Source organism: Euleptes europaea, chromosome 13 (genome assembly GCF_029931775.1).
Source record: "Euleptes europaea isolate rEulEur1 chromosome 13, rEulEur1.hap1, whole genome shotgun sequence".
Classification (NCBI taxonomy): domain Eukaryota; kingdom Metazoa; phylum Chordata; class Lepidosauria; order Squamata; family Sphaerodactylidae; genus Euleptes; species Euleptes europaea.
In genome coordinates this window covers 50691513-50716699 of record NC_079324.1, presented here as the reverse complement: position 1 = coordinate 50716699, position 25187 = coordinate 50691513, and the positions used below count along the sequence as shown (strand labels likewise).

The window sequence follows — 25187 nt, the reverse complement described above, 5'->3', positions numbered from 1 at the left end:
ACTCCTCAAACAGAACAATCCTAGAAAGAACAAGAAAAATGAGGATGGAAATAATTATTGAAGTTAAAAGGCTTAAATTCCATCACTCAGTAGTCCACTGATGGGTTCACTGGCATTTGGGGCAAAATGCGGTGGGAGATCATAAAATCTTGGGTAGATAGTGTGGTTTGGTCTGAGGCTTCCCCAAATAATGGATCTAGAGGCAAAGGACCAAGCAACCCTTCTGATTGCTGCAGGATAAGAGAACATAAGAAAAGCCATGCTGGGTTGGACCAAGGCCCATCAAGTCCAGCAGTCTGTTCACAGAGTGGTCAACCAGATGCCTCTAGGAAGCCCACAAACAAGACGACTGCAGAAGCATCCTTCTTGTGCTCCACAGCACCTAATATATTCAGCATGCTCCTCTGATCCTGGAGAGAATAGGTATACATCATGACTAGTATTGGTTTTTACTAGTAGCCATGGATAGCCCTCTCCTCCATGAACATGTCCACTCTCCTCTTAAAGCCCTCCAAGTTGGCAGCCATCACCATATCCTGGGGCAGGGAGTTCCCCAATTTAACTCTGCGTTGTGTGAAGAAATACTTCCTTTTATCTGTTTTGAATCTCTCCCCCTCCAGCTTCATCAGATGACCCCACATTCTAGTATTATGAAAGTGGGAGAAAAGCTTCTCCCTGTCTATTCCTTCCATACCATGTATAATTGTATAGACCTCTATCGTCTCTCCCCTTAACTGCCTTCTTTCCATGCTAAACAGGTGTAAGCATTTTAACCATTTCTCATAGGGCAGTTGTTCTGCCCCCCTGATCATTTTGGTTGCCAGTGAACCCATCAGTGGACTACCAAGTGATTTGATAGTTTTTTGTCTGTGGTTGAAGGCCGTCACGATCCACCATACAAAACATTAAAATAACATAAAAAGATCATAAAATAACATTAAAAGACTACCAAGCGATGGCAAAGAGTTTCTGAGTTGTGCCTAGTTTGGTGATGGGTAATTCTGAGGAGGATCCACGGAACTATTCCTGTCATTTTTGCTTTTCGTTGGTCCTCGCAGCCTCTTAAGGCATGCGGTTGGGATCTTCCGGCCATGCTTCTAACTCCTTTCTTTTCCTTGAGGCGAGGATAACAGCAAGTTTTGGGGCATTGTCTTTGGTGCTCAGGAACGTCTGTTTACACTACTGAGCACGGGGTTGGCACACTGGCCCGATTGATCCATCGCATGTCATCAGCATTCCCTGAAGGCAAGAATGCTGTTGTGTAGGTGGCATTGTGTGTTTCTGTTTTTCATTCCGGTGTGGTTGTTGGTGAGAGTAGGAGGGGGGAGGGTTGCTTGCCTTTCAGCCTGGGAGCAGTCAGTTGTGGAACCTAGCAGCAAAACATTTCCAACTAGTATCTGTTGTAGTTGCCAGTGTTTCCAAGCGAGAACGTGAGCACGAGCAGTCATCCGTGGCACAGGTCAATGACTGTCCCTTGTTAAAGGTTATAATGGTTCATTGCAGTTGCTTGAACTTAAAGAAGTTAAGGCTTTGTTTTTGTAACTGGCATAAATATAAAAGAAAACTGAAAGGAAGAAAGTAGATTCCTTTGAAATGTGTTGGAGGAGAGTGTTACGGTGGACTGCCAAAAAAACAAATCAGTGGGTTATAGATCAAATCAAGCCTGAACTGACCCTCTAAGCTAAACTGAGGCTATCGTATTTTGGTCACATTATGAGAAGACAAGAGTCACTGGAAAAGACAGTCATGCTAGGAAAAGTTGAGGGCAGCAGGAAAAGAGGAAGACCCAACAAGAGATGGATTGACTCAATGAAGGAAGCCACGGCCATCAGTTTGCAAGATCTGAGCAAGTCTGTCAAAGACAGGACATTTTGGAGGACTTTGATTCATAGGGTCGCCATGAGTTGGAAGTGACTTGACGGCACTTAACACACACATATAAATATCAAAGCTGCTGATTGAAGGGCTTTTTGGGGAAGGCAAAAAAATATATATTAGAGACCTTAGAAATGCATTTCTGTGCCCCTCCCAATGCCCAATTAGAAGGAGAAGAAGAGTTGGTTTTTATAGCCCAATTTCTCTACCTTTAAGGAGTCTCAAACTGGCTTACAATTGCCTTCCCTTCCTCTCCCCACAACAGACACCTTGTTAAGTAGGTGGGGCTGAGAGAGTTTGGAGGGAACTGTGGCTAGCCCAAGGTCACCCAGCAGGCTTCATGTGTAGGAGTGGGGAAACCAACCAATTACAGAAGAACTGGACCGTTTTAAAACTGCCATTGATGAGAGAGCCAGCGGTGTGGATTGTGATCATCTTACTCTAGCTAGGGAGTTTGCACAAACCAGTGGCTGGTTCTGGCACTGAAGCACCCCCAACATCTGTATTGCAGGGACTAGAAGTGTTGAGTAGAGGCATCCATTCCTGCTTCCCAAATCAGAGCGATCTCTCAGTCTGACTTTACACAGGGCCTGCCCTTCAGGGGCCTCTCTGTACTCTGGTAGAACTGAAAGCCTAATCCTCATGGTATGTTTACACTAGAGCAGAATCATTAAGGGGCCCTGTGTGTGTGTGTATATATGTATATCAGCACTAAGTTCTGCTTATTACTTGCCTCTTTTTCTCTCTCGCATCTCTCCTTACTCTTCATATTTTATTTTTAACACCAAATTACATTAAATTCCAGCTTAAATGCAAGCCCTGGCACTCAAAAATTCTTTCTTCTTTGTTGGTTCTTCTCCTCAACCACCAGCCCAGTGGTTTTGTATCTTTGATCTTTAGCTTTAAAAAGGATAAAGTCCTTTTGCTGCCGCTGACTTTCCTGCATGCTAGAAATTACTAGGAGGATTTCCACATCATGCACCCTCAATTCCTCTCTGCCTTGAATCTTGCTTTTATGAAATCAAATTCTACTGGGGTCTGGGGCGGGGGAGGAATAGACAACCGAAAGATTTGCCAGCTCAGACAGCAGCCATGTTTTCTCTAAGCTGTATGAGGTATGTTCCGCCACTGTTTGGCTACTTAGGTTCTCTATTATCATTAATGTTGCCTTCTAGTTCACTGGGGGATGTTGCTTTAGCTGATTGTATTGTAATAATAATAATAATAATAGTAAAGCGCTGTCAAGTTGCAACCAGTTACAGCCATCTCCCAAGGGATTTGCAAGGCAAGAGATCAGCAGAAGTTATTTGCCATTGCCTTCCTATATGTAGCAACCCTGGTTTCCATGGTGGTCTCCCATCTAAGTGCCGTTGATGAGAGAGCCATGGCCAATCCTGCTTTGCTTCTGGACTGTTCAAGTCGTAATACTGTATCTCTAATGCATGGTTGGCATTCAGTTGCTCCTTTGCGCATTAAAGTAGTTCCTCTTGTTGCTCTTCCTTTGGATTTGAAGTACCTTGCCCTATTCTTCTGGTCTGTTGGCTTGTTACGTTTACTCAGAAGCTTCCACCCAAAGTGGCTTTCCAGACGCTTTCCCCCAACACATCAGCTGTGCCCCAGTTCCTTCTTTTTTTCATGTCTCACTTTGCAGCCTGACACCTTGATTCATTTCCGCCCTTGTTGGTTACTTTGCTGGACCTTGCTTCTGTCTCATCTGGTCTGCCTTATAACCCTCCCCCCCATCTTCATTTCCCATATCTTCCTATGCAGCAGAAGCACATGAGTCTCCATGGTACTGAGCTGGAATATTCTTTCCATCGGGGGTTCATTACTGCTCTGATAGGTTCCATAGGGCTGCCTAACAGTGAAGCAATGTTAATGGCTGTCTCTCTGTGGGTGAGGGGGTAAAAGGTAAGGTAAAGGTCCCCTGTGCAAGCCCTGGGTCATTTCTGACCCATGGGGTGATGTCACATCCCAACGTTTACTAGGCAGACTTTGTTTACGGGGTGGTTTGCCAGCGCCTTCCCCAGTCATCTTCCCTTTACCCCCAGCAAGCTGGGTACTCATTTTACCGACCTCGGAAGGATGGAAGGCTGAGTCAACCTTGAGCCGGCTACCTGAAACCGACTTCTGTCGGTATCGAACTCAGGTCGTGAGCAGAGCTTAGACTGCAGTATTGCAGCTTACCACCCTGTGCCATGGGGCTCCAGTGAGGGAGTAGGAGGGCCAAAATGTGCTTTCATCCCCTGGTCACTGTAGGAGTATGCTCCTGGTTTCTGATGGCGGCGGTTCTTGGGTTTTGGTATTTGTTTGGCTTCCCACCAGCATTTTAAGCAGCTTTAGACGATGTCTAATGAAGCTTATTAGACAAACGAATGCCTAGCCTGTGTTTGAGGTTGTCTTGGAGCTTGGTGTGGGCAGAGATGCTGGGAGAAGCCTCCACAGATGTGGCACATGAACACATGAAGCTGCCTTATATTGAATGAGATCCTTGGTCCATCAAAGTCAGTATTGTTTACTCAGACTGGCAGCCGCTCTCCAGGGTCTCAGGCACAGGTCTTTCACATCACCTACTTGCCTAGTCCCTTTCATTCGAGATGCCAGGGATTGAACCTGGGACCTTCTGCATGGCAAACAGATGCTCTACCACTGAGCCACAGCCCCTCCTGCTGGGCAGTCAGCTGGCCAGTGTCTGATTCCCGGATGATAAGGCTGACTGGCAGAAGGAAATGTCTAGGCCAAGACATCTGTTATGTAGCCTCTAGGCTTCTGACAATGATTGTTGGATGGCAGCGAGAAATAAGAAGCTTATCTATGTTTGTCATTATACCCCAGTTTTCTCCAGATAGGGTCTCAAAGTGGCTCACAATACCATTCTCCACTCCTCCATCTTACCCTCTCTACAACAGCCCTGTCAGGTAGGTTAGACTGAGAGAGAATGACTGGTCACCTAGCAAGCTTCCAAGGCAGAGTATATGTTCGAACCTGGGTCTTCCGGACCCTAATCATATACCAGAATGACCTCTCCACCACGCCAGCTGACAAAACTAGTTGAATTGCCTCTGAAGAAGTCTCTTGGCGTGAAACCTTTTTTGGCTGATAAATTGGCAGCCTTGAAGGCTCCTGTTAATTCCCAAGTTGTGGACAATGCAGGTTGATCCTAGTGCCACTTAACGCTAGTTTAGACCAGTTAACTTCATTGGCGACTCCAGAAAAAAAGTAGGTCGCTGAATCATCCCCGAACAATGTTAGTCTTGTTGAGCTGAAAGCATTCGTTCAGACTTAAAACAAAAAACAAAACCTTAATTGGAGAGAGGCTTTGATGGCTCAGCTTTTTAGGTGTTCCGCTTCTAAATCAGAGTTGCAAATGATCGTGTGCTTGGTCACTGGTGCATATCCGTTGGCCACCAGGGAGCTCCCATCGAAGAGCTGGCACAGATCTTATGTGTTGGAAGGCAATTCCAAATGCTTTTTTGGTATATAAGTAAATATTTGAAGTGGGGCTACCAGGAAAACGGCAGCAGCGAGAGAGAAAAAAAAATCTTGGGATTTCTTGAGCTGCTGAAGTAGCTTCTACGGATCCTCCCTCTCTCCCCAGAATTATGTTGTTCTTGCAAGTGGGCGACTGGTAAAAGCAATTGGTTGCATGGGTTAGCGAAGTGCAACAACATCTTCTGAAAGCTATTCTTGGAACTTTCCTCCTGCTCCCGCTTTGTGTCCAGGGATCAGGCCCTTGTATGGTGCCTGCAGAACCAAGATCTCTTCCTTAAAATTGGAGTAAAGGAACTGGATTCTGAAGGCAGTACACCAAGGACTGGAAAGCCACAGGGAGGTCATGGAGGAGGACAGGAATCCCGTAGGGTTTTTACCTCATCTGGCTTCTGCTAAGAAATACCAAGACCATTGTAGAATTGGCACTATGAAAACCGTCAGCTGTGTTTGAACATCTGCCAAGCCCAAGAAATCGAGATGCAAGTTGTTGATTGCATTTGATTCTGAAATGTGGAAATGGTTGCACACTTCTAATATTAGATTTCCTTTTTTGGTTGAAGTTTCATTTCGGTTCATTCTCTCCATGTTGAGCATGTCCGTCAGGTTGAACTCTTCACACTTGGAGGGGAGAGAGGCGTATTTATTTTTTCTATAGAGAAATCAGTTGTTTCACTCTCTTACAAGTGTTCTGCTCCCCGCACGGTCTGCGCTCTGTTCCCACATTTTTCTAATAGCCCTATTACAGTATTTACTCAAATGCAGGATGATCCTGAATGTAGTACCACCAGTATTATACATAAAACATTTATTACTGCACATAACTGTAACTGGTATGTGAATTTAAGATGGGACCCTTCTTTTATGGCATAGTTCAAAGTAAAAAATAGTCCTGCATTTAAGTAAGTACAGTATCACCATCTTCCCTGCTCTGGAGGGCACCGAGGGCTTGGCACCAAATGAATGTGTGCTGTTGTAGCCCTGAAAAATGTTTGTGCATGTTGTGGGCCACAGGTCAAGAGCTTCGACTCTGACCTCTGCTGACCCTCTCATGATTTCTTTGGAGTGTTACCGCTTTTCCTGTCAGCCAGTGGCCTCTGGAAATGAGAGTGATGAGCTACAATTTTGCAATGGGATGTGTATGTAAGCAAATCAGTATTAAAATCACCATGTTCCTTAATGTGTCCCCCTTTTTCCTAGAACACGCTTATCAAACATTAAGGGGTTAGAAGACAGTACATAGAGTATATAAAGTATAATCATTTGGTGACTGATAGAGGAGTCGAAAATACTAAATAAATAACATTAAGGGGTTTGAATCACCTTTTAAAAAACATATTCCTTTCCCCCCAGTTTTTGTCCTGGAATAAGTCACTCATGTTTCTATGCTGCGTCCATGCCGTGTGTTTATGCTGCACGCTTCACAAGTTCAGCTAGTTCTGGTTTTTTTTATGTGTATAGATACAATAGTGTCTTTCTAAAAATCTATGGTTCATTTGGCATCCTGTATAGAGTTTTGGTTGTCCCATCTCAAAAACGATCATTACAGAGATGGAAACGGGGCCAAAAAGGGTAAATAAAACCATTAGAGGGGTTTGGAACATCTTCCCTGTGAGGAGAGGAAAATGCTTCAGCATTTTGGGGAAAGACTGTGGCTCAGTGGTAGAGCATCTGCTTGGCATGCAGGAGGTCCCAGGTTCAATCCCTGGCACCTCCAGTTGAAGGGACTAGGCAAGTAGGTGATGTGAAAGACCCCTGCCTGAGACCCTGGAGAGCTGCTGCCGGTCTGAGTAGACAATACTGACTTTGATGGACCAAGGCTCTGATTCAGTATCAGGCAGCTTCATGTATTCAATGCAGGCTAATCTTGCTGCACAATAATTTAAGAAAATTAGTACTGGGAGGAGAGTTTAGAAAGCTTGCCACCCCCACCCCCTGTAAAAACATTATGGTATGGACAGGCAGAAATAGCATCATAGATTTGGAAGGGAAGCCACACGTCACTTAAGCTTGTGATCTGCACTTTAAGAAGGCTGTAGTACCTCACTGATCTAATCCATTGACAAGCAGAATCACTTCTATGGTATACTTAATATGCCACTTTGCTTTTTCATTTTTTATTGCTATATACAACGGGAAATCGAAGATATTATGTTTTGTTCTTTTAAAAATTGTTTTATGGTTAAATTGATGATATAAGAACTTTTGATAAGAGATACAATAAAACAAGTACATTTAAATATAATATAATATCAAACAATATCTGGATTAGAATTTTGAGTGCAAAAGAGTACACAGGTTAAAAGGATGAAGAGGGATGAAGGGGAAGTTTCTCTTTTTATTTTCAATATGTAATGATGTATTTTCAACAACAACTGGCTGATATGAAATATTCTAACTTGATTGTTTGTTGGAAAGTTTATATGTAATTTTATGAAAAATAAAAAAAATATCATCAAAAAAAGAAGGCTGTAGTAAGTTTGCCTCATGATACAGTTGAATTTTACTCTGGCTCCTTTCAACATAACTTCAAACCATTGTTTAGAGCTGGTTCGTCGCTTTCATCCTCTGTTGGCACTCTCACTTTCATGGAGCATTGGCCCTTGGAAGTGGCACAACGACCAATCACTCAGGCCTGTCAGTTCAGACACCTTGCCAAGTCACTGTTCGTATGACCCGTGGTTTGCAGCCCATTTGAAGCCATAGCTTCTGATTCTCATTTGCCAGCCCATCACATTTTGTTCCAGATGACCGCTAAGCTTCCTTAACTGTGGTTTGGTGTTTGTCTGCCCAAGCTGAGTGACCAAGAGGGATCATGGGAAAGGGGGAGCAATTTGGAAATCCCACTCCCAAGAGCTCTTTCTCCAGGATTCTGTAAGCTGCCAGGGGCTTTTGAAGGCTGGTATTCAGCAGGCTAGTATTGGGCCCCTCCTCTTAATGGACTTTCAGTTGCACTCCACATTCTGTGCTCTAGGAGCATAGTCTTTCCCAGGCCAGGGTGGTTTTTTTGGGAGGGGAATGAGTTTTTCTTTTGATGTCTTTACACATCAGTTTTCTGCAAACCTGGAGAGTCCTTCGAATATGTAGAGGACCCTGTCTGGTCTTGGAGTGACCTGGGTTTGCTGTTTTCATGATTGGTATGGATATACTGATTAAGCTACCTGTGGATCTGGTTTTCTGACAAAAGTGAATGTATGTGCTGCTGAGATGCAAAACACATCTGGTGTGCTCCACTGGCGTTATGCATTGTGTGCAGAGTTCAGCTGAAGTGGGGATGGAAGTAAGTGGAACTCTATCCGTTTTACTCAAGTCTGGCCAGCCGTTTGTAAGGCAGTTGCATGAGTTGTGCTGTGAAGATGTCAGGTGTAATTGATGTGTTGTAAAAGAGTCACTGGAAAAGACAATCAGGCTAGGAAAAGTTGAGGGCAGCAGGAAAAGAGGAAGACCCAACAAGAGATGGATTGACTCAATAAAGGAAACCACAGTCCTCAGTTTGCAAGATCTGAGTGAGGCTGTCAAAGATAGGACATTTTGGAGGACATTGATTCATAGGGTCGCCATGAGTCGGAAGTGACTTGACGCTACTTAACACACAAACACACACACACACACGAGCCTCAGTTGTTAGTTCTTCACACTCTTTTGCTTGGCTTCTACGGGGCTGCAGCATTCCATTGTGTCTTCGTTATGGATTAAAATCTCAGCAGAAGAGTCTCTTGCATCAGGGGAAGGCTCCTTGCGCCAGAGGAAACTACTAGTGGAACAGATCTGTGAGGTCTAACTTTTAAGCCCTAGAAGATCCTTACTTATGTATGTGCTAGGCATCTATTAATAAAACAAACAGATATCTCTGGCCAAAAAGAAAGAACTTAATTTGCAGGAATCTTTTATCGCTGCTCTTTTTCCTTTTGGAAATGTTTCACGTTGTTATCTGTAGCTTTAGAATGTGGTCAGTTGCAAATTGCGCTTTGAGATGACCTGGCGGATTGAATGTTAGGAAGAATTCTTGAGGAGAATTCCCTGTAGTTTGGTTGATTGAATGAAAAATTATCACTTCCCTACAACTTCTGAATTTGTCTTTTTTCGCTCTAGATTTTACCGGGGACCAACGAAATTATCACGGGAAGGAGAATGTGGACTCCAGGCATAATCGCGGAAGAGGAGGGGACACAACCCGCTTTCACACTGTCAACGTGGCGCAGCCAGTTCGGTTTAGCAGTAAGTTGCGGACTTTGAAGCAGAGTCCAGTTTCCCTGTGTCGGTCGAGCAAAGAGTTCTAGAAATACTTCAGCATACAGAGCACATTAAATGAGTGACTCTCAAAATTAGTTCCAGTGGCTTTTAAGCTTTGTTGAAATACACGCGAAATTTAACTAAAGTGATTCAAGATATCCTTGACAGAGCTAAACATTTGACTTCTGTCATGTGTATTAAACGTTCTTATTAATTTTCCCAGTCAGCTGTCAGAAATGACTTTAAGATGTGTGTGTGCATCTTAAGGTCAACCCTTTTTTTGTTAATTTTAATGAACATAGAAACTCTGTTGCTTTTAACTTGCTATGCAAGAGCAAGTTGTTTGATCTCTTTTCCAGATTTGTTGGGTCAGGGCAGTTGATAAACCTACTACAGACATATTGTCGAAGGCTTTCACGGTCAGAGTTCATTGGTTCTTGTAGGTTATCCGGGCTGTGACCGTGGTTAACACTGTCCTTCAGTGTTAATCCTCTGAAGATGCCTTTCACAGTTGCTGGCAAAACGTCAGGAAAGAAAATTCCAAGACCACGGTTACACAGCCCGGATAACCTACAAGAACCTACTACAGATATGGTTAGACAAATTAAACTATTATTGATTCTCATTTGGTCAGCTGTGCATACTGAGATAGGGTGCTGTTGAAGATTTGGTTTAAGGGAGAATCACATGGCAGTCTTTGCAATACCGGAATCTGTGGTGTTTGTGAAAACAAAAGGTTGATCCTGGCAAGCCCAGGAAGGAACTATGAGGATCAAGTCTGGATCTTTCTCATATTACAGATATTCTGTATATTCCTTGTTATCTGATCAGCTGTTTATCCCATACCCTCTTAACTTGTAGAAAAGCGTTTTGACTTAATGTACCATAGTACATGTACCAAGGTACATATTAGGTTTAATTTTCAATGAGGCTCAGGTAAGGTCAGGTGCTGATGATTGGCTGTCCAGAATGGTTCTTGGTTAAATAGGGGGGAGGGATTTGGCTCCGTGCCACAGGGGAGGGTAGTATGTAACCCTTTCCTATGTCAAGGGCCTGTGCGGTATACTGGCTAGTGTGCTGGATTAGGATTTGGGAGCCCCAGGTTGGAATCTTCGCTTGGTCATGGAAGGTTGCTAGATGACTTTGGGCCAGTTAGTATCTCTCAGCCTAACCTTACCTCACTGGGTTGTTGTGAGGATATAGTGGAGTAGAGGTTCCTCTTGGGCAGAAAGGCAGGGTATAAATAAAGGAAATAAATTACTGTTTTCCAGACCTCACCGTACACACACTCATCAGCTACTATTTCCCCTTATGTGTGTGGGGAGGTGCCTATATAGTAATCCCAAGAGGCTAATAGCAACTCGAGGGAGCCATTTTACGCCGCTTCTTGTAGCTGTTTAGCAAGTGGCCTGGATGTCACAGATCTTCTAGCATCTCTCATCATGTAGAAAACAAGTGCTGTAAATCTTTTGCCCATCTCCACCAATTAATTTTTTTTTAATGCGAGGTTCATTCAGTCATGTGAACCCCCATTTCCAGTCTGAAATGACACAGAGCTTGGCTAAAAACATGATGCTCCAGGTTGAGATCCTGACTGGGGGGGAAATGTTTCCCTTCTCTTCTTCATGCTTCCTAGGGAAATGCCCGTCAGGATGGCATCACTACGATGGCACCGCCAGTTGCTACCGGGTGTATTTGAACGGGGAGAACTACTGGGATGCTGTGCAGACATGCCAGAGGGTGAACGGCTCTCTGGCCACCTTCACCACCGACCTGGAGCTCAAGTTCATCTTGCAGCAGGAGTGGGACTCGGAAGAGAAGGCCTTTGGGAGGAAGGACCAACGGAGGTGAGTGTGCCCAGAGCGGGGAAGAATTCCCCAAGGAAAGCAGTAGTTCAATTCAGCATGTGGCTTCTGCTAAGCTGATTGACAGATTTATTGCTAATGCAGCTTTTCACCCTACACTGGCTGCCAAAGTGGCTTATAAAAATGAATAACTCTTGGGTTATTTGTGCAGGGTCAATTTTGATCCTCGCTCAAAGCTCTTTTTAAAAATGTGACCTTTAAAATGCCTATTCGTGGTCCCGACGCAAAAGGAGAAATTCCACCCCCCTACTCGCCTGCTCCTTTGTTCCTTTGTTTGCATAGCCATTAGCAACCGCCGTGTGAATAGCTAACGCACAGCTGTGGTTTTGCATGGTTCCTTGAGGGGATTCTTCGTGGCGGGGGTGGAGCAAGCACAAAAAGTCACGTTACAGGGGCTATTAAGGTATGCGAAGCAGGTATGCGCCAGCTTCGCAGTCACTTCCTGAATGACGGTTCAGCGTGGAAAAACTCAAAAAAATATGTGGGGCAATTCAGCCTGGAATGCGCTGCTAATTCCCAAGCATAAATGGCCTTATAGTTAGTTTGTTGCTGATGCCTTTTGGTTAGGGCCCCCACCACAATAAATTCACTAAATGCTACACCACCTGCGGCAGGGGTGTCAAACATAAGGCCCGCGAACCAGATCCGGCCCCTCACTCTCGATCTGGGCTGGCGAGGCCTGGCCTGACCAAGTGACATTTATATAATATTCATCCCTCGTAATGATTGAGTTCGATATCCCTGGCCTATGGGGGCCTGAGAGAACAGTAAGACTGGCAGTTGATGAAGAGGATATGAGGGAGTGTTCCAGGTATCAGTCCTCTGCTTTCATTTAAACCTCTTACCTAGACCTTACAGTGTCTCTGCTTGCTGTTAAGGGCTTCCCTCCTGGAAGTGTATCCCTACAGAAAAAATAATAACCTGGGCATCGCAGGTGATCTTGCTCAGGAGAGACCCCAGTAGCTGTTAAGGTTTGGCAGAACACTCGCTACAGCTTCCCGCTGTCTCGTTTCCACCAAATCGGAACTTGTAATTCAACGGCTTTAGCAATGCTTATTTTTGTCACCGCGGTCTTTGAATTGAATTGTCCTGTGTTGTGAACTGAATTGGGTCATCTGTTGGACCACAGACAACTGAAGGCACACACACAGGTTGCCGTTCAATCATCTGCAGCGGTGGTTCTGGGGTCTCTTCAAGACTGCTGAAAATATAAAGCCACATATCAGTGATTTTGAAATTTGGCCTTTGCCTTCCTCCTGGGATCATTTCCCTTGTCTAGATAGTCTGATGCTTAAAAATAGCATACAGTGACCATCCGTTTATAATGAGCCGCTCTCATGGGGCTGCCCTTGAAAGTGGTTTTTTTTGGATGGGGCTGCAGCTAGCCTGATTCAGCCTGACAACTTAGCACGAAGGTTTGATCCTGATTCTGTGTCCTGCCTTTTAGTTAGAATGGGCTGCAGGAAGCATAGCACACCTCATACATCTGCCAGCATGGTGTAGTGGATAAGAGCAGTGGTTTGGAGCGGTGGACTCTGATCTGGAGAACCGGGTTCGATTCCGCACAACTCCACATGAGCGGTGGAAGCTAATCTGGTGAACTGGATGTGTTTCCCCGCTCCTTCATATGAAGCCAGCTGGGTGACCTTGGGCCAGTCACAGTTCTCTTAGAGCTCTCTCAGCCCCACCTACCTCACAGGGTGTCTGTTGTGGGGAAGGGAAGGTGATTGTAAGCCGGTTTGAGTCTCCTTTAAGTGGTAGAGAAAGTCGGCATATAAAAACCAACTCTTCTTCTTCTTCTGCACACACAAGAACATCATCACAAGATTCACCTGCTTCGGGTGTTCCTTGGCCTTCCGAAGATTATTCCTGTTAATGTTATTGGTTTTAGATATGTGCGTCTATCATTTTCTTCTAATGAGATCTTGTTTTAGAGTGACAGTCAGCATCAGGATACTCTTGAGCGTATACTCCCTTCCCCCTTTCCTGTCTGTATTCGCATTTCTGAAAACTGGTCTTCCTCCTTGGCGTTTTTTGAAAAGAAGTCTTTTGAAAATTTCCCATTGTAGGTTATGGGTTGGATACCAGTTTGTCATCACGAACCGGAACCATTCTCTGGAAGGTCACTGGGAAGTTTCCTTTAAAGGTAAGGACTGAAAAGAGGCATGGATTCTTGTGCGTCTCCATTAAGGCTGGAAGCCAGCTAAATGCGCATGTTGTAATGGCTTTCTTCATGTATGTGTTGCTTGAATTGAAAAAAACAGTGTCATTTTTATCTTGCCCTTCCTATAAGGAGTTTGGGGTCGCCTCCTCCCACTGCTCTTCACCTCAACCCTGTGAGGTTGAGGCTGAAGATTGGTAAGTTGCCCAGGCTGAGCTTTGTGGCCAAACTGGGATTTAATGCTATGTCTTCCTGGTCCTCGTCCAACACTCTTAACCCATTATCCAGCCTTTGATCTCTCACTAGCTACTTGTACCTCTGGCAGCTAGTTTGCATTGAGCTGTGTGCCCCTTTGCCTCTCTTGCTTTCCTTCTGTATCTCCAGGGGTTACTTGCTGCTTTCCCGGACAGCTCTGCCTGTTTTAGTGTTTTGGTGTGCGAGTGAGTGAGTGAGAAAGAGGGGTGTTCCTCCTCACTCTTGCAAACTAACTTGGAAATCCACACAGTAGCTGCTAAGGGGAGGGGCTATGGCTTAGTGGCAGAGCATCTGCTTGGCATGCAGAAAGTCCCAGGTTCAATCCCTGGCATCTCCAGTTTTAGGGGCTAGGAAAGTAAGCGATGTGAAAGACCTCTGCCTGAGACCCTGGAGAGCCACTGCCTGTCTGAGTAGACAGTACTGACTTTGATGGACCAAGGGTCTGATTCAGTATAAGGCAGCTTCATGTGTTCGTGTGTTCAAGGGGGAGAGAATGTTTTTATTGGTCTCTTATGAGCTTAAAGGAGCCCCGTGGCGCAGAGTGGTAAGCTGCAGTACTGCAGTCCAAGCTCTGCTCACCCCCTGAGATCGATACCAACCGAAGTTGGTTTCAGGTAGCCGGCTCAAAGTTGACTCAGCCTTCCATCCTTCTGAGGTCGGTAAAATGAGTACCCAGCTTGCTGGGGGTAAAGGGAAGATGACTGGGGAAGGCACTGGCAAACCACCCCGTAAACAAAGTCTGCCTAGGAAACGTCGGGATGTGACGTCACCCCATGGGTCAGGAATGACCCGGTGCTTGCACAGGGGACCTTTACCTTATGAGCTTGAAGGCCAAGTACTTCAGCATTTTGGTTCAGTTCTGGTACAAGAGTGGCATTATGTTCCTTGTTCAGTTGCATGTTAATTGGTACGTGTTATGCTTTTTGTTGAATCTAATTGCACAACTCATGTTAATTGGCGGGGGGGGGGGAGAATGGGGATGCAACCCCTGCACTGCCATCTGCTGGCAAAACTGCAGATGGCACTTAGGGTACGTTCACTGAATCTGTTCTTCCAAAGGAAAAAAAACCCCTCATTTGGCATAAAATGCAGCTACTTACAGTTCCTTTTCTTGCATTTTCCAATTTTATGAGGGCAATGCTGCCATCACCTGGGCTTTCAGAAATAGTGCTGGAACTACAACATGTTGCATACTCCACTGCAGTGTGTGCATGGGAAAGTGTGGTAGAGCTGATACCTGGGCCAACAGTGGATATGGGGATAGGGCACATCTGGCAGTACTGTTCTGGGGCCCTGTAGCTTTATAAAACTTCCATTTTAAATGTATTTGGAAAAGTTTTTACAGATCCTGTGCAAAGCCAAAAAGTCGGCTTCTGTCATCTTACAGATTTATGACATAGATATGTTGTTCTCATACAGTAGCAAAACATCAGTTCAGTAATGCACTAAAATAGCAACCACAGAACCAAACGTTTGATAAAATTATAGGTACTGTTGTATCTTCCTCTTACCAACAACAATAAAGACCATTGTGAAAGTTAGCAGTGTACTCAAGTAAAAAGCCTTTCAGTGTATTTTAGCAGCTGCCAAGGAAAGGTCTTATGCCCATGTACCGCTCTTGTCATTTTAGGTTCATCGGAAGTATTTTTGCCCCCCAAGCCTACGTTTAGCGCGGCAGTGTCTGAAAACGACAACATCCTTTGCGCCCAGTTTCAATGCTCGCACTTCCCGACCCTTCGGCACCGTGGTTTTCACAGCTGGTATGCTGAAAACTGCTATGAGAAATCTTCATTCCTTTGCAAAAGAAGTGAGTTGCCTACTTGGAGGTTTCTGTTTTACATTGTGCCTCCTGTGCTTGAGAGTTCAAGCAGGCAAAAATGCCATTTTGTTCTTTATTTTTTTTTAAAAGCCCAGTATCCTGCATTTCAGTAAAAACTATCACGACCTCTTATGTTAAGACAATTGAAAACATTGCATGATGGTCAAAGGCAATTAAATCATGATTTACAGGCAAGCCAGCCAAATATCAAGAGGAACAGAGCTATCCACTAACCAGTGATGGTCTGGTATCAACAGGCAGGGTAAAAGTAGAAAAAGCAGTTTAGCGGCTTAGCGTCATTACATAGACAGAAGAGGGTGGCTTTGACAAACCTTCTGGAACTTAGAGGGAAAAGGCCAAATGTACTTTGGGTAGGGGGAGAGTTCCAAAGACTGAGGGCCAACCCCGAAAAGGCCCTGTTAAATGTACCTGGCTTGCGAGGCCTCCGATGGCAGAAGGGCCTAAAATAGGCCCTTTCAGTTGACCCAAGCAAGTTGGTTTGTATCCGAGAAAATGGTCCTTGAGCACTGGGATTATGGAGACGGTCTGTGGCTTTTATTTTAACACATGTGTTCCAGAGACCAAGCTGTCTTAAGTCCCTGTGAACCAGAGCTGTAGGATCTAGCCCATTCCACCTTTCCCCTGCCGTACCTCCAATGAGCCCAGGGTGGTGTACACAGTTCTTCCCTTTACTAGTTCATCCTCACAATAACCATATGAGGTAGGTAAGGCAGAGAGAGTGGCTGGTCCAGAGTCACATAATGAGCTTTATGGCTGAGCTGGAACGTGTAATTGAGGCTCCCTCCAGTGTCAGTTGGGTGCTCCAACCATTGTGCCCCACTGTTTCTCTTGAATAAAATATACGCACGAGGCTCTCTGCTCCTTTAGGTCACCATTTGTAAGACATGCCTTGTAGAGAATTAGGGAAAGTGTAAAGCTTTTTCATCTGTAATTCTTGAGCATTGCTCATTATCTGTGATGTAACTGGCACTAGCCAATACATGCCAGTGATACTTGCAAAGTCGCATCATACAAAGGACTTTCAAAAGTGGCAGGTTCAGTGGCTTGGGGGAAGATTCGTGTTGACCCAGGAACAAAAATAGTGGGGTTTAAGTGCCAAGAAAAGGGGCTTTGTTTCAACGGGGTACGGTCTGTTTCAAAGGATCCAGATGCTGCCCCTGCTGTGCAGCAGCTGCATATTCATTGACCGTTGCAAAGACTATCTGGCAAGCTTGAACTGCAAAGCAGCTGTCGCCCAGAGGCCCCACCTGTTCAACCTAGCCATTACCTCTGGGCTCAAGAAACATTTCCCTCGTGCGAGGGATTCCCAAGAATTCAGATCACAGCCCTTCTCTTAAGAATTTCTCACTCGTGCGGCAAGCACCCTGTAACAGGAACTGACATGGCTGTGGGCTTTCTCTGTTTCAGGCCAGACCTGTGTGGATATCAAGGACAACATCGTGGACGAAGGCTACTATTTCACCCCCAAAGGAGACGACCCATGCTTAAGTTGCACGTGTCACAAAGGAGAGCCGGAGATGTGTGTGGCGGCCCTGTGCGAACGGCCGCAGACCTGCCAGCAGTATCGCAAAGACCCCAAAGAGTGCTGCAAATTCACGTGCTTAGATCCAGGTAAGAGTTGAACCAGACTATATTAGCTTTATCTTGAGAGTAAAGGTATTTGTGGCTTAAAAAAAATTCTGTTATGAATTCTTACTACAAAGTCCTAAAAGAATAGTCTCATTCTTGGCTGGAAGGAAAGCTGTTGCCTGGAAACCTTTTGCATAAGCGACAAACACAAAAAGCGTCCTTTGCGTCTTTTTGTAGCCACGATATGAGTTCCAGCCCTTGAAGTTCAGATGGCTCATGATGGGCAGAAAACAAACCAGCTTTTCAGTTCTTCCCCATAGTCCCTCCCTCTCCAGTAGCCAGTAACAAGCCTTACTGTTTTCCACTGCTCCCTCCCCTGGAAAGAGAAATCTGAGGGAGGGCATCTCCCAACTGTGGACTATGGATGGGTGATGTGGGGAGAGGGAGCTTGACATTGCCTGTAAACTGTCCATTGGCTGAAACCCCCAGAGCAATTGCACAATCTCGTGTCATCTTCCATATGCTGCGCACAGTGCCTCTTAAACCAGGGTTTGCCTTTTGCGTATTTGGAAGCTCAAAGCAAACTCGTCAGCTTCTTAAATAAATAGCATGTTAGAACGCGCAGTTGTTGAATGCTAATCCAGAAAGACGTCTTGGAATGGGCCCTCTGTGGCCTTGTATGTAATCTCCACATTATAAATACTGATCCGGGAGCCAAGATTGCATCTTCTCACCTCATACTGTTGGTGCTGAATTTTAAAGTCCAAGCTGCTTGTAGTTTTGCAATTCCAACTCGTTTGAAATGCATCTTGCTGGCAAAATTGTTCCTCTGTCAGTTCTTTGCTCACTTTCCGCTGCCTTTGGCATCAGACACGCACCTTCCTTGAGCATTTCGCGTTTGTTTAGATGTTGTTGAGCATTAATGGAGGCTGATCTTAAGTCTTACAGCTCCTGCCTGGAGACTGGTGGAAAGCTTTAATCTGGAAAGGCAAGTGTTCCATGCATACGGCATAACGTTTAACAGGTTTTTAGCGTGGTGCGGTCCATATACATGAATACCCCACACGCCATTCGTGTGCCTGCTGTGCATTCACAACAGCTGAGAATTAGAGGATGCCTAAGTGGATAAAAATCAATATCACTCTCTGAATGGATGTACTTCTAATTGAGCCTCTCTGTAACCTGGTTTAAAATTAAATCAGCCTGGCTTCAATGCAAATGAACGTTTTGAAGCCAACTCGTAACCTTTTAAAAAATGAATCTGGCCCTCTGTCAGATCCCATTTGATTCAACTTCAGCTTTACTGTGTGAGAGGGAGGACCAGAAGAAGAATTGCGTCAGAGGCCAACTGATATAAAAACGACACAGCGTGTCCCTGCTTGTGGCAGATCATGGCCGCAGCAATGGACCCTTTTGAGAGCACAGTCCGACTGAAGGGTAAAGAGCCCCTAACTTCCAGAGTGGAAGAAAGGTAGGAGAGAAGGGGAATACATGAATACCTTTCTGGCAGACTGTGAGATGGATCCGCCAGGTTCTGAGATGGATCCTGCAGGTTCTTTCCACAAATGGAGGCACCTCTTCTGTTGGAAGGAGCTTTCACTCTGTTGCAAGATGCTCAAAGCAGATCCACGGTATCACAAGCAATTTCATCTTGGAGTGTGGATGTTGGCTTCTTAAAGAATGGCTGGCTTTTAAAAGAAAGAACCAAGAAGGTTAAGGCAAAATAAATATATGGGCTCAATATCTATGAGTTAAAGGTATAAATCTAAACAAATGTAGGAAAAAATATATACTTTTTATAATAAAAAAAAACATAGCCTGGCCTCACAAATGTCCAAAAACCATTATTGACCCCGACCAAACATGTTTCGGCCAGTTGGCTTTCTTCAGTGGTCTGTGGCTCAGTGGTGGAGCATCTGCTTGGCATGCAGAAGGTCCCAGGTTCAATCCCTGGCATCTCCACTTAAAGGGACTAGGCAAGTAGGTGATGTGAAAGACCTCTGCCTGAGACCCTGGAGAGCCGCTGCCAGTCTGGGTAGACAATACTGACTTTGATGGATCAAGGGTCTGATTCAATATAAGGCAGCTTCATTTGTTCATGTGTTCATAATATCATCCTACCCTTTTTCCATGGCGTTCATGGCATTGTACATATTCACCCTTCCCTGTGTTATCCTTGCTATCCTGTGAAGTATGTCAGGCTGCGAGAGAGTGTGACTGACCCAAGGTCTCCAGTGAGCTTCACGGCTGAGTAGGGGTTAGAACCCTCCTCTCTCTGTCCAGCTCTAGCCCCTACACGGCCACTGACTTGCTGCAGTATAGCAAATGTCATGTTACAGGTGCCATGCTGGAAGGCAGCGACAATTCGGCAGCTCGTGCATCCCTGTGTCCATGGGGCAATTTTGACTCCGTGGGGCAATTATGGCAATGTTTCTAAACTTGGGGGCGGAAGATTTCTCAGCTCACGCTACGTGGGCTGAAGCTTCCTTCCTGAAACCTCTTCTGCAGAGGTGAAGATGTGGAGATTCTCCCGCGCATGCTGCTCACTGGGAAGCAGTGTGGTGTACTGGATAGAGTGTTGGACTGGGATCTGGAAAACTCAGGTTTTCTCAGGAATCCCCGCTCTGGCATGAATGCTTGCGGGGTGACCTTGGATAAAGTGGAGGAGAACGACCTTGGATAAAGTGGAGGAGAACGATGTAAGCCCCTTTGGGGAGAAAGGTGGGTCTTAAACGAAGTAAATACATTAAATAAATTGCTGCTGCATGTAATGAATAAAATTCTACTAGTCAAAATGGATTCTAGTCATGATGCCTACCTATTCTCTCCAGGATCAGATGACCATGCCTTTTATATTAGGGGCTTTGGAACCCAGGCAGGTCAGTGCTGCTGCAGGGGTCTTGTTTGTGGGCTTCCTAGAGGCACCTGGTTGGCCACTGTGAGAACAGACTGCTGGACTTGATGGGCCTTGGTCCGATCCAGCATGGCCTTTCTTACCTTCTAATGATCCGTGGTGTTGGTGTTGGAAAGTGCCATCAAGTTGCAGTCGACTTACAGCGATCCAGTGGGGTTTTCAAGGCAGGAGACATTCAGAGGTGGTTTGCCACTGCCTGTCCCTGTGTAGCAACCCTGGAATTCCTTGATGGTCTCCCATCCAAATACTAACCAGGACCCTGCTTAGCCCTAATTAAAGGAACAGGGAAAGATGAGGAGAAGATGACGCCCTTCCCTAAACCACATCTAGAACTGGAAAGAGCAGCATCTGTTCTTACCATGTGGTATAGTGGTTAAGAGCGGTGGTTTGGAGCAGTGGACTCCACTGTTTGATTCTCCACTCCTCCACATGAGTGGCGGAGGCTAATCTGGTGAACTTGGATTTGTTTCCCCACTCCTACAGCTGGGTGACCTTGGGCAAGTCACAGCTCTGTTAGAGCTCTCTCAGCCCCACCTACCTCCCAGGGTGTCTGTTGTGGGGAGGGGAAGAGAAGGTGATTGTAAGCCGGTTTGAGTCTCCCTTAAGTGGTAGAGAAAGTCGGCATATAAAAATCAACTCTTCTTCTCTGTATCAGTTTGGGGATGATGGAGGTTCCAGAAAAGCGAACAAATCCTATGTGTATATGTAAGAATTCTGTGGCAAGGGGGCATTCAGTCTACTTCAGCTGTAGCTGGGGGGTGGGAATAACTCATTCCATGGAACTCCCCCCCCCCACACACAAGTATCACTTCCCGAAAAGGGCATCAGTCAGCCACACTTAGAGAATAGTAGCCCCAGAAGAATTGTCTGTCTTGGGAGTCATTTTTGTAACCGAATTCAGTGTCTAATAGGCCCAGATGGCCAGCAGGTGGTGCTGTTGCTGTTTTTCGTTTAAAATTTGAAGCCATGCTTGCTACTGCATAAAGATCCAGTTACCTGAAAATTTCCTTCTTTGCACCTAAGGTGAATAATGCTTGTCTTCGGTAGCACTCAAATGGAGAGCCACCCCCCTCCACTCTGAAATAGTGTGTGCTTTTAACATACTTCAAATGCAGTGAATAACCTTCTATGGAATCCCACGTTTTCTGGTGTGTCAGTAAAACGAGAGAGGCTTTTAAAAAAAAGCCATCAGCAAATAGAAATATCTGTTGTGGTCTTGAAGTTTGTTGAGAGAACCTGCTCTTAATATTCCAGAGGGGTAGCTGTGTTAATCTGCTGCCGCCGGGACATCAGTGACTCCAGCACCTTTAAAGAATAACATATTTGTCATGGCCCAGGCATTTTGAGAGCCAGAGCCCATTTGCGTGTGATGGAGAGGGTCCTGGCTCCCAGAATGATAAGGAGCGAATAAATTCCTTAGCTTTTAAGGTGCCTGATGATCTATTCTTAGCCTTTTAAAATGTACCCTGGGCTTTTTAAACTTGGGCTGTGAAATATATGAAGAGTTGGTTTTTATACCCCGCCTTTCTCTACCTTTTAAGGAGTCTCAAAGCTGCTTACAATCACCTTCTCTTCCTCTCCCCACAACACACACTTTGTGAGGTAGGTGTGGCTGAGAGAGCTCTAAAGAGCTGTGACTGGCTTCATGGGCAGGAGTGGGGAAACCAACCTGGTTCACCAGATTAGAGTCCGCTGCTCATGTGGGGGAGTGGGGAATCAAACCCGGTTCTCCAGATTAGAGTCCATCGCTTTTAACCACTACGCCACGCTGGGCTCTCTTGCTTGCTGAGCTGTTGATATTGGCCAGAGACTTCAGCCAGCGCTGATGAGGATCAGGTTCCAGGTGCTGCCTGAACTTAAGTTTGGAAATCTTCAGGTTGCTCTGCCCCCCCCCCCCCCACTTCCCCCGTTGCTGAATTGGAAGCACCTGATAATGGCTGGTAAAACTGTATTGGAGATAGCTAGAAAGGAGGGGCTTTTAAAATAAAGTGGGACCTTTTAAGTTGCTGTTCTCTATATTTAAAGTGTACGCACAAGTCAGGATCCCAAGGACGTGGTAAACAGTACATGCAGTATGGAAACCATCTATTAAAATACGTTAAAACAAATAAACCAGAACTTGTTTGAGCTGTCCCACAACATTTTTAAAAATAGTTCATCATTGTAGTTTCCGTGCAGTCCCACCTGGTAACTGCGCATACGCAGGACAGCCTGCGCATGCGCGGTTCCCGTGTGAGACTGCACAGATGACCAGTCAGTGAACAATAGCTACAGCTACTGTATTGCCAGAAGGCCGCAAAGGTCGATGCTTGCCCTGACCCCTTTTGGAAGGCTGTTCTGTAACAGTGGGGCAGCAACAGAAAAGACACTGTCTGTAACAGCTAGTATCCTCAAGAGGGCACATACTTCTTTCAGAGTAGGATTTGTGTTCTGGTTTTCTAAAAGCCTGCGCCTATTGGTTTTTTAAAGTGTATGCATCCATCTGTATACAAAATCAGATTAAAACCTTCCTAATTTTATTTGTACAGGATACACACCATCCAACTGCCGACACATTTACCAGAACAGATTTCTCCCAACAAGGCAATTATTGTAAGGTGTCTTCTAATTTCAAGGGATCTCACTAGGCAGAATTAAAGCTTCCTTTGATGCAGATTCAAGATGAGGCACACTTATTTTCAGAGTAGCCTGCCTTTGGCAAACTGACTTACAACTTTACTATACTGTCAGTAGGAAGTTGGAGTCTGTCTTACTACATCTGCTTATAGCCCATCACTTTGAGAGCAGTTTCATATACAGAAGGGGAGCAATGCTTTCCCCCCTGAAGCTGTTTCTGTGCGATGATGAAGAAGAAGAGTTGGTTTTTATATGCCAACTTTCTCTACCACTTAAGGGAGACTCAAAAACCGGCTTACAATCACCTTCCCTTCCCCTCCCCACAACAGACACCCCCCTGTGAGGTAGTGGGGCTGAGAGAATGTGACTTGCCCAAGGTCACCCAGCTGGCTTTGTGTGTAGGAGTGGGAAACAAATCCAGTTCACCAAATTACCCTCTGCCGCTCATGTGGAGAAGTGGGGAATCAAACCCGGTTCTCCAGATCAGAATCCACCGCTCCAAACTGGTGGACTGGACTGGGGGCTAATTTCTCTTGCAAGAGTTCCAGTTCCCGTAGGGGAGCTTTTGCACATACTGTAGCATCACCTGTGTGGAAGTGTTTTTTGCCAGCAGCCATACCGCCCACATTAAAAATGGAGTCAACAAGAACTTTTTTGCTGCCTTACTAGACTTCTGAGGGACTGTGTCCATGCTTTCCTACCATCCCGGGTCAGGGTAACTCCAATGACCACTGATGGTTATCAGAGGCATTGGCCACAGACGTAACTCCCTCCTTCACACTGGATATTGTACACTGCCAGGCACAGGTATGTTTCTGGACTGTCATTCATTCAAGCAGAAGGTTGTGGTGGTTCTCAGTAGGTTGGGATAAGCAGAAAAGGTGCCTTTTGCAGTCTCAGCCGGGAACATCACTCACATGCATGCAGATCACTTAAAGACTCATGTTGTAATCACTTAAAGACTCAAGTTTGAGTAAAAAGCCACAGCCTTTGGGGTGACACAAAACAGGCAAATTCTGGATTGGAAGATATGATTGTGGGTTTTTCTGTAACACAACCAGTGGCGTGTGGCACACTAAAGATACATTTATTATGTCAGGTGCTTTGTCAAGTGCCCATCAAGATGCAGCAGGCAGATTTTTCTGTGCAGAATTGGTTGGGGGGGAATAACTCTACAATTAGAAGAATTTGCGGAGCATTCACATTGCTGGGCTCGGATAACTTTATCCATTTAATGGGGAGAGGCCTGAAGTTTTTGGTTTTGTGCCCCCCCCAGCCTCTTCTTCAGTGTAATGTGCGGAGCGTGCAGGCTAGACTATTATCATGTGACTTCAGTAGGAGTGCATCTAATGGGTCTAAATTGGCTTAAGCGTGTGATTGTTATGCTCTGCAGTCATGGCGCGTGTTGCATTCTTTTTCTAGATACTTGGTGTCATGTGCAACTCCGTTCTCATCACATTTTTAAGGTTTTGTAGAATGCGCACAGACACATCCCTGGCAACTTGAATAGCACGAGCTTCCTTTTAATAACCATCCATGGAGAAGTGAGGCTTGTAGGGAAGCGAGAGTAGTGACTGTGAATCTGATTCACAGTTTTTGGAGGCCTGTGTTGTCTTTTATCCTGAGCTCAGGAAAATACCAAGGGCTTTACTTCGAGCTGTCAACACCACCGAGATGTTTTAATAGGGTGGGCCGTGTACAATCTTTGTGCATCGATGTTGGTTGATGTTTCCAAGGGTGCTTGGGAACTAGCTCCTCGAATTTGGAGTAGGAAATTGCAACCGTTGAGATGTATTCAATAATTTAAAAATAATATTTGGGGAGATGCGGTGAACGACCTCCTGCCGGCCTGTTTTGAGGGGATGTTGTTGGGTTAGCGAAATTGTGACTGTAAAATATGTGGTAACGCACCATTTCACCAACTTCTGTTTTACAACCAGTTCTTCGATGTTCATCAAAATGTTCCCTTTAGGTCAGTGGTTCCCAAACTTTTCAGACCACCGCCCTCTTGGTTCCCCAAACTCAACCCCAGCGCCCCCTACCCTATCCTATAAAAAGCATTATTCAAAATAGGGGTTTGTATGACTCACTAAAGAAGATAATAACAACAAAATTTCAAAACAGTAACAATTAATTGCACATCTATCCAAAATCAAATTAAAACTTTATAGTTGAACTTTATTCAACAATGCTCATGAACTTGATCCAGTGGTACCAGTTTTTCAAATCTGGAAAAAAATTCTGATTGTTTCTACCAAATTTGCCAGCATGATGCCATAGATTGAGCTATTGTAAATTAGTGACCAACACAGTTGAAGGGGCCCGCCTCTAGTGCCCCCTGCTACCCTCTTGCCTCTTAGTGCCCCTCTA

General features: G+C 45.2%; 1 protein-coding gene and 1 non-coding gene across 3 annotated transcripts in view; one reads left to right on the top strand and one right to left on the bottom strand.

Moving 5' to 3' along the window:
- The window catches only part of DGCR2 (DiGeorge syndrome critical region gene 2), a 69531-nt gene that overhangs the window by 39688 nt on the left and 4656 nt on the right, over positions 1 to 25187 (top strand). The window contains exons 3-7 of one of the 2 annotated variants that reach the window (XM_056859357.1): positions 9457 to 9582; positions 11234 to 11444; positions 13532 to 13608; positions 15509 to 15685; positions 17126 to 17329. In XM_056859357.1, the coding sequence (XP_056715335.1) occupies positions 9457 to 9582; positions 11234 to 11444; positions 13532 to 13608; positions 15509 to 15685; positions 17126 to 17329 (795 nt within the window). Of the gene's footprint in view, positions 1 to 9456; positions 9585 to 11226; positions 11445 to 13531; positions 13609 to 15508; positions 15686 to 17125; positions 17330 to 25187 lie in introns of both variants that reach the window. The other variant, XM_056859356.1, reaches the window with a different exon arrangement.
- TRNAG-GCC (transfer RNA glycine (anticodon GCC)) lies at positions 4468 to 4540 on the bottom strand. Its single transcript has one exon. It is a non-coding gene; the product is annotated as a tRNA-Gly (tRNA).